Raw genomic sequence first — 8763 nt, forward strand, 5'->3', positions numbered from 1 at the left:
GATGTCACTTGAACAATGGTACATACTGTTATGATTTCACTTTATAATCTTTTGCAACTTCCCTTGACATCGAGCATCTTTTCTATGTTAGATGATAGAAGCGGGTCTGCATTTGTTTCCTCGCCACTTTTTTACCTTACCTTTGCAGCGTTCTTCATATACCTAGACTCCTTTTTTTCTTTTTTTTCATGGCAAGCATTTCCAGAACATGCTTGTCGTGGGCAAGGCATGTAGATTTATGTGACGTAACTATAGTATTATAGAGGCATGCATGTGCCGTTCAGACTGTCAATAAAACGAACAATAATACCTGCAAAGTAATTAAACCGCCAGGTGCTAGTCAAGCGTTGGTGGTCCCATCGGCATTGTCCGACAGAGGCTGAGTACGTTCATGGTATATCTCCGACATGGTTCGTTCACGCAAAGGACCACGCAAAGTACACGGCCACATTCCGAGTTATATGACGGCAATCACGACGATAACATAATTACATAAGTATTTTTTTGTGCCGGCGTATTACAAACCCTCCCATTTTTTATGGCATCGTGTGACGACGTTGTCTGAAACATGCGCTGCGCAGGATGCGTACCGTGACAGGTGATGAGGAGGGGACCTGTCGTGGGAACGAAAAGCCGTCAAGGGACGGAGGGGATGGGCAAATGTAAACGAGAGCTGAATTAACCAGGGGTACCGTTCAGGCTGCTCGCTGGTCGGACAAAAACCGGCACCACCTGCCATGCAAAGGACAAAGATTTCTTCGCCTAGCAAAAAGCTGCAAGGGATCAAGGACGGGGGGGCAAGAGGTATTATGTCACGGGATTATTTACAGCATAGAGAGGGGGGAATAGGGGGAAAAGAAAATATCCGTTTGACACAGCTTATCCACCTTGTGTCTACCGTCTGATACCCTCTGCAGGGGTGGCAGGTAGTAAATGAAAGATGGAAAAAAAAAGGACCTCGGCCTAGGTGCATGGCACAACAAATAGACGCACATTGAGAGGGCTCCTTGGGTGTGGATAAATTAGTCTGTGCGTTATTCATGCGATCCAGAGAAGGTCTCTGGTTCTGTTAAGCGCGACTTTTTGCTTGCCGCAAGGCGGAAATCCTTTTTTTCCTGTAATTTTAGAATGTGCTTGTTGAAAAGTGTTTGCAGATCAAGCTTCATGTGGTGCATCACAAGTTGACTAACTTGCAGTTGAAAAGCCCTGTGCGCGTGAGACAAATGGACAGGGCGATCATGCCAGTGGTGCTTGTTAATATAGCCCTGGCTTATGACAGATGCACATCAACAGGAAAGAAAGTCTCACATCTACAGGCTCTGGCGGCCCTACCAATTAGGACAGGACTTGAGAATGATAATACATACCATACCGTATGTGCTTTTTAAAGGACGTGGAATGGAACTCAAACGCGCGGCAACAGACCAGTTCTAGTTCTATCATGACAGACACGAAACGAACCTTGGAAAAATTTAGGATATATGCAATTTATAGCAATGATGCAGAGCCAAACACTTGATGAGGCTTGAACAGTGTCCATTCCGCAAAAGGGAACTCGGAGTTCCCGCACGACTTGGAGGAGTTTGGTCTATAATTAAATAGTAAACCTGTCAAGGAAAGATGGGATTCGCACACACGGGCGCCGAGCCCCGCGAGGATTCTGTTTTTTTTTTTTTTTTTTTTTTTTTTTTTTTTTTTTTCTTTTTTTTCTCCACCGTGGCGGCCTTCACATCACTGGAGAAAAGAAAGAGGAGAAGTCAGAGAAGGAAAAGAAGGAAAAAGGAAGGATCCCCACCAGGGGTTCACGGCGAGTTCTTTTTTTGGCAATGTTGATCACTCTGTACTTTGGTGTCCAGAGTATGATAAATATGGGTCCATCAGAACATGGTAAGCAAGGGGATGCATCTTCATACTGGACAGGTGGCGAGTTGAGTTTAAGGGGTGTTGCAGTATTCATGCTTGATTTTGGTATGGGAAAAACACTGAAGGACATTATGAGGATGTGACGATATGCAAAATCACAAACAACGGATGGCAGCCAGATGCCTTGTGGGTTTTTGAGGCCCCCAATGGTTGGTTGCCGGTCGGTGAAGGACCGAGGAATGTTGCAATCGGATCCGGACGGGTCCAGGGGGTTCTTTCCAAGAGGGTAGCATCGTTGCATCGCCAACGTCGTTTCACCGTCGCTGGGGTTCTTTGATATCGTCCAGGGTGCTGGTACGTCAGCTGTGCGCTGGAGCGTCAGGCGATGCGGTAAGCGGGGGGCCGTCCACCTTGTAAGAAGTGTTGTCCCTGGAATGCAAGAAGCGAGATTCTTGTGCCGTTTATGGCGGTAGCGAAAACGAGGTATCAGGTCGACAGTCGAGACAAAAATGATGTAATAACTAACCATGTGGTCGTATTACTGTAAAAAGAAACAAACAAAAGCTCTTTGCAAGCAAACTTTGGGCTGGCCATCTTTGCAGGCCTGCATCCACAACACGGAAAGATTCATGCGATTAATCAATTACGCAGCACATAATGTCCCTGAAAGAAAAAAAAAAACATTCGAGAATATTTCCAAGCATTATGAAGATCATGGGATTCCCCATGTTGCAACGGTGATGTGAAGCGAGTGGCCGTGTCAAGAGGTTTTGGAGGAGTAAATCTGGTGCGGTATGTATCAGGGGTTCTGAAACATTCGTGCATACCAACCGTACGGTGTTGTAACTGCCAGCTGTCGGACATGCCTGACTAAGCATTTTTATACTGGGTGGTAGAGGGTGTTGTACCTGATAGTGCTCGCCCAGCAGCCAGCTGACACCTGTCCGGACAGTGGGTACTGTACCTCTTTAAAACTGAAGGTCTGGTTCGGGATCTCAACAGCTAGCGGGGCACACCCTTGCGGCTCGTCAACCGATGACGATCATACAACGCACGAACGAAACCTCAGCCCCTGGCAACCCTGTTGACTATATACTATAGATTCAACATTGATGATGCTGGATCGGATCGCGATGCTTTGTAGCAGACCCACAGTGGTGACTGTCCGATTTTTTTTTTTTTTAATTCTCATCTTCCCTTGTTTCGCTAAACAGTTCTAGGGCATGAACGACTTCCGACTTTAGCCAGTCGAAACGAACATCTTCCCGGAACGGAAAACGAATTCGTAGGGTGTACTGCAGTCCGCAACAATCGATGCAACTCTACTCGAGATGATATACCTAATTTACCATATGTACGGTACACAGTTGGCAAGTTGCAAAATAATACAATAATTAGTATGGTAAATTGGACACTTTTTTTTTTATCTACATCGCGGCGCAATCCAGGCCCCCATCATTTGCTACTTTACACTACGACTCTAACCCATGTCATAATCAATCGACATGTCAAGGCATCCAACCCCCAATCGCGTGGGCTGTCGCTAAAATCTAGTCTATTGGATTTTTTTGATTGATGTTCTGCAAGCCACAACTGCTGGCTGGGAATGAAAGCAATTTTGGGTCCGACCAAACTACAACCTCGGGACCAACACGAATGGGCTGTTAACCCAGCCCTAGCTCTTTAGGTCTAGTTTAGTTCGACGTATCTCCTGATAGCTACCTCGTTTAGTTACTTTGTAAATCGCGATGCTGCGCCTATCATTGGATAGAAAAACGACAGCCGGATCAACAGGAAACAAGGGGCAGGGAGAGACACAGGGCTGGTTGACAAGCGAAAAAAAGATTATGGAGACAAAAACAACAAAACAGACCACCAGATCGTACGTATGGTAGTACTGTAGTATGGTATGTAGTAAGGAGTACGTACATATTTATTGCAGTACAGTACAATAGAACCCGACCCTTGTCTCGACGTTGACAGACGCCACCTTGAAATCGCTACGGCATTGCAATCCAAAAAAAAATTTGCACAGACTGGAGGTAGTAATACCGTCAAGTGAAGCCGATTGAAAAGGTGCAAGCCGTGTGGCACCTCCCCACCCTTCCCTCCCAGCCCGGTCGAGGATCCACCAACACAAGGGTGCAAAAGTGTCAAGTGCGGGCTTTCCAGACACCTGTCGCATCGCACCCACCCAAACTTTCCCTTGTTGGAAGGGCTGCCCACCTGAAGCTCATGCTCCCTGGAGTGCCCCATTGTAGCGAGGCAGCCTTGTGTTGTTTACAATCAACCGAATTCACCCACACCTACCTACTACTACAGTAGTAATCACTGTATATCCACACCCTTTACTACATACAAACCCTTGGTAGATCCCTGTCACACCAAGCCCCTTGACTTCTTTTCTCGGACCTTTTGCATGGACAATACATTCTACTTAAAGCATGCCGGTCCCAAAAAGCCTCTTTCTTAGCATGAATGCCCTCGTCCCTTCCCTCTGCTAGGCTTCCCGCTTCCAGGTTCTTACTTCTTAATTCAATTTTTTACTTTTCCAGCTCCGCTTAACTAAACCTGGTGTTGAGTTGGCGAGACCATCACACCCCCTCCCCTCCAACAGCAAAAACTAATTCAAGCACATACGCATCAACAAAAGCCACTTTTTTTTTTTTTCCTCTCCCCCCTTCATAAGCTCCTGTTTAAAGATCTTTTGACTCGCGGCTGTGCCCTTGTAAATCCGGCTTTTGTTCCTATTTCCAACATTCAAAATCGGACCCTCCTCCGCTTTCATTCACTCCACCTTCTGTGTCTATCTTTGACCACCAACCCACCGGATCTGTCCAGACTTCAGCCAAAAAGAATAGACCGTCCTGTCGTTCACTGACTTGAAAGATAAAACCTTCTTCGTCCTTCGTTTCGACGTTCACACCCTCCCCCAAACACTTCATCCTCTTCTTTTTTGGAATTCATTGTTACGATCCATCGGGCTGAGCCTTTTGTTCTGTTCTTCGTTTCTCGTTTTTGAACACATCTTGATACCCGTCTCTTTTTCGACGACAACCAGCCAAAAAAAAAATAAAAAAAAAATAAACAAGACCACGACCAGGTTCCACGACAAAGACAAATTCGACAAGATGCAGTCCCCTACTCGCTTCCAGTCCATTGCGGCTAGGTTCTCGTCGGAGAAGATCCGCACCTCTTTCCGCCGCCGCTCGTCGGCCTCATCCCGTACCAGCTCTAGCAGCAACAGGAGTTCCTACTCGTCTTCGTCCATGTCGCCCGTCACCACCATAAACAGCATCATAGTGCGCCAGCCTTCCATCGTTGGCCTCGAGGAGGAGCGCAAGAGCTTCGGCAGCGAGCTCAGCATTCTCGAGCCAAGGCCCATCGTCTACTGGGGCGGTGTCGAGGAGCGCATGGGCCGTTTCTAGAGATACGGCTGTGTATTGTGTGACGACAGATGCCCAGAAAGGTTCTCGGACCTGAACGGCTGAGCGGGCTGCCGCTGTTGTCCTGCACGGCGCATGATGTGACATTCAGCACGAGCACTACAGCAAACGCACGTCCTTCCATCTCAGATACACAAAAAGCAAGCTCTAACTGGAACATCATCTTGGCGAAACAAAAAAAAAGCACGAAAGGATTACATCAAAGACTTGGTGGATTTTCTTCCGTCACACATCATTCACATTTCTTTGCAGGCTGAGGGGGGAATGAGAGAAACAAAAAAAAAAACTCCTTGGTCTGCTGGCGCGCGGTGCACGCAACGACTCGGATATTTACGAACACACATGACCAGCCTCAACACAATCGTCCGAGTGAGAACTTGGGGAAGCTTCGATGCTCACGACCAAAGCTTAACCTTGTCAGTCCGTACCTGGATCCAGACCTCATCAACAGACGACGAGAAAATAGGAAAAGTTTGTAGGGCAGTTTGACTCGATGTCGCTTGTCACGCGTTGTCTTTGCTTCTTCACTTTTGCTTCTTATCTAAACTTTTTTTTTCATGATTCTTGTCCTTCTTTTTTTCTACTACTACCCCCTACCATGCCGCAATGACGAGTAACACAACTATGACTTTCTTGGTCCGGGGTTTTTTTGGTGGAAGTTTGTCATTTTTTATACTGCTTGGGTTTGGTAATACCTTTGATCAGGGCGCGAGGAAGACTAGTACTCGAGGCGCAAGGGCGTTTTTTTTTTTTTTTTTTTTTTTTTTTTTTTTTACACTTGATTTGGATTTTTTTTTCTGTTTCTTTTTGGAGCGTGAGCAGATAGAGCAAGAAGCTGCGTTTTCCTTGTGGGCCCATGGTCTCCGGCGCAAGAAACGAAAAAAAAGTTTTAAGACACAATACAAGGAAGCCAGAACTGTCTGTCAGTTTATCACATCTCTTTTTCCTCGTTCGCTGCTTCTATCCTGGTGCAAGTATAATTCCACATTACGTCTGTTTACAATTGCACGCTACAGAGTTGCTTTGTCATCAGCCAGCTCAGAGCAATCGTCATCTCAAAGTGACCGTCATAGGTAATCTCAGTCAGGACAAGTTGGTCGATGTCTCAGGCCTGGCTTGGGATAGAAGTATACCGACGCGCGCGCCTTGGCATTTGTGTGTGTGTTTTTTTTTCTCCCGCATCCTCCTGCTGATCGCTCACTTGCATCGAGTCATAAAAGGTGTGAAATAACTGAACAAAGCCCAGTCTATGCAAGAGATCTCCCAATTGCGACACGATCGAGATATCAATTTTCATTTCGCTCAAATCCGCAGATTCGCAAGCTCTCCCAGTTCGCGTCACCACTTCGCCCTTGGCGCAACCCAAGCGGCTGACACCACACCACCATTTTTTGACGTCTGGCCCTAGCTCAGGGCGCGAGGGGGTTAATCGTGTCTCAGCTTTATTTTGTTTGTTTATCTAGTCTAAATGACGGCGCCCTAAATGCTTATTCTGATTGCGCGGCCTGGGGTTCTTTTGTCCGTCTTGTCAGGTTTGTCTTGGCTAACGTCAAGCTCTAAAGTCTATAGCCCAGGAAAGTGTCTCTTTACATCCTTTCACTTTTTTCCCCCTTGATTTTTTTTTCCCATGCTCTCTCTCTCTCTATCTCTTGGCAGTATAATCAACTAGTCTAGATAGTTCTAGGCTATAATGGAGGCAGTTTGCGTGGGATTTTGCACACCCCTGGATGTATTAGTGCTTCGGCGCCAGGCTTGTTAGGCTGTTTCTGGGTGTCTCTGGGTGCAGTGGTGCCTTTTTTTTTTGTTCCCCCAATCTTGTTTGGCATCGGTTGTCTATGTTGTCATGTCCAGTCTTGAACGGTAAACTAAAGCCCCAATCGTGATCGTACCACTTCAAGCCTCCTCACGTGGTTTCTGGGCTGGCTGGGCTTTTTTCAGCCTACCACATTTCCGGGACGGGCTCATCGGCCACTGTCGCCCGGCATTGTGGAGTGGCTAGACCAGCTAGAACATTTGGCTTTTTCGGAATCAAAAAAGATCCTGCATATGTCGGGGAAAGCCGGACCCGGAAAATATATATAGTGGCGTGGCCTACAAAACAGATTCCCGGGTTTCCCGATTGCCGTTGTTTTGATGCAACTATATATGCATTCAGGGTCCTTTGTAGTCAGTTGGGCAGACACATTTCAGTAGCCTAGTGTTTTGAATATGTACCTGCATGTGATTTGCCTTTGAGGAGGGTGGTCACCCCATAATACTGCTGCATCATGTTTGGTTGTTTGGTTGTTTTTTGTTTTGTTTTGTTTTTGTTTTTGTTTCCCTTCACTACTATTGGTTTTGTTGGCATATAGCAACATCGCATATACTCGTACATATAAAAGAGCCCCATAATCAACCTTGTGATATTAAAACACCTTTGTCCGTATGCATACGCCCCTATGGGCTGCTGCATCTTTCGCATCTTCTGGCAATGAATCACTCCCAAAACCCTAACAATGTGAGACTACACACATAATCACACAAATGCCCCGATGGGTTGCCCCGTAGTCAATACGACCGGCCATGAACCAGTTTGACCATGAACATACCCGGATAGTTACTGGTGGCTCGTATTCTCACAGCAGACCGTGACCAAGAAGACGACTGCCTCTGGATAGGCCGGACTCAAATCTACGAAGGAACCGTATGTTCATGATAACCTTCTACTGCTTCGAGAAACATTCTGTCACTGTTCTGTTATCTTCTTTTTTTTTCCCGTCTTCCAACATGTCGACGACAACTACAAGCACTCGCAACTGCGAACCTTATGACAGCCACACCGACACCGACGACGATTGGTGCTCCGTGAGTGCAGATGAAATCGAGAGCCTGCGAGGCTCCCGTACGAACCCCCCTGTTTGTTGGTCACTGTGTCCCAATAGCTTCATCACCAACTAACACACGACTCTGTGGAAAGAAGAAGCCTTTATTACACAAGAACCAAGTGTTCCACTACAAAGAATCCGCGGCGAGGGCATCAAGAAGCCCGCACATCACAAGAACCCCATCACCGGCGGCTCGTGGACCGTCGTGACCCTCCAGAGCGCCCGAGACGACTGCGTACATGACATGGACCGCTCCGACGTCGAGCTCACCCCCAAGGAACGCCTTCAGATCATCGCCGGCGCCTCGGTCAGGCTAGCAGTGGCACCGATGCAGGGGCTGATGGCCCGGAGCAGACGGCACGGGGACTGGACGTCCTTCACCATCACCAGCACCGCCACGAGCCAGCGGAAGTGCCAAGTCGAGCGTTTTTGATGTTTTCTTTTTACGAGATAAGAAAGAACATGCCGGGAGCAGAACGGTAATTTTCTTTCATGACGAATGCGACACGACCACAAGATGGGCTGCGATTAGCCCGGGAGTAATGTTTAATGACTGATACGGCTTTATGACGGTGTAAACAAAAGGGCAA

General features: G+C 47.2%; 2 protein-coding genes across 2 annotated transcripts; both read left to right on the top strand.

Moving 5' to 3' along the window:
- Positions 1 to 4994: 4994 nt before the first annotated feature.
- PpBr36_05130 (uncharacterized protein) lies at positions 4995 to 5291 on the top strand (the record flags this gene model as incomplete). Its single annotated transcript, XM_029892288.1, has 1 exon — positions 4995 to 5291. The coding sequence occupies one exon, from the start codon at positions 4995 to 4997 to the stop codon at positions 5289 to 5291; it is 297 nt and encodes a 98-aa protein (XP_029749484.1).
- Positions 5292 to 8075: 2784 nt separating this feature from the next.
- PpBr36_05131 (uncharacterized protein) lies at positions 8076 to 8606 on the top strand (the record flags this gene model as incomplete). The annotated part of the gene is made up of 2 exons (XM_029892289.1): positions 8076 to 8153; positions 8322 to 8606. 2 exons carry the CDS (start codon positions 8076 to 8078, stop codon positions 8604 to 8606), a joined length of 363 nt encoding a protein of 120 aa, XP_029749483.1.
- Between the last annotated feature and the right edge of the window lie 157 nt (positions 8607 to 8763).

The sequence above is a fragment of the Pyricularia pennisetigena genome, chromosome 6 (genome assembly GCF_004337985.1).
Source record: "Pyricularia pennisetigena strain Br36 chromosome 6, whole genome shotgun sequence".
NCBI lineage: Eukaryota > Fungi > Ascomycota > Sordariomycetes > Magnaporthales > Pyriculariaceae > Pyricularia > Pyricularia pennisetigena.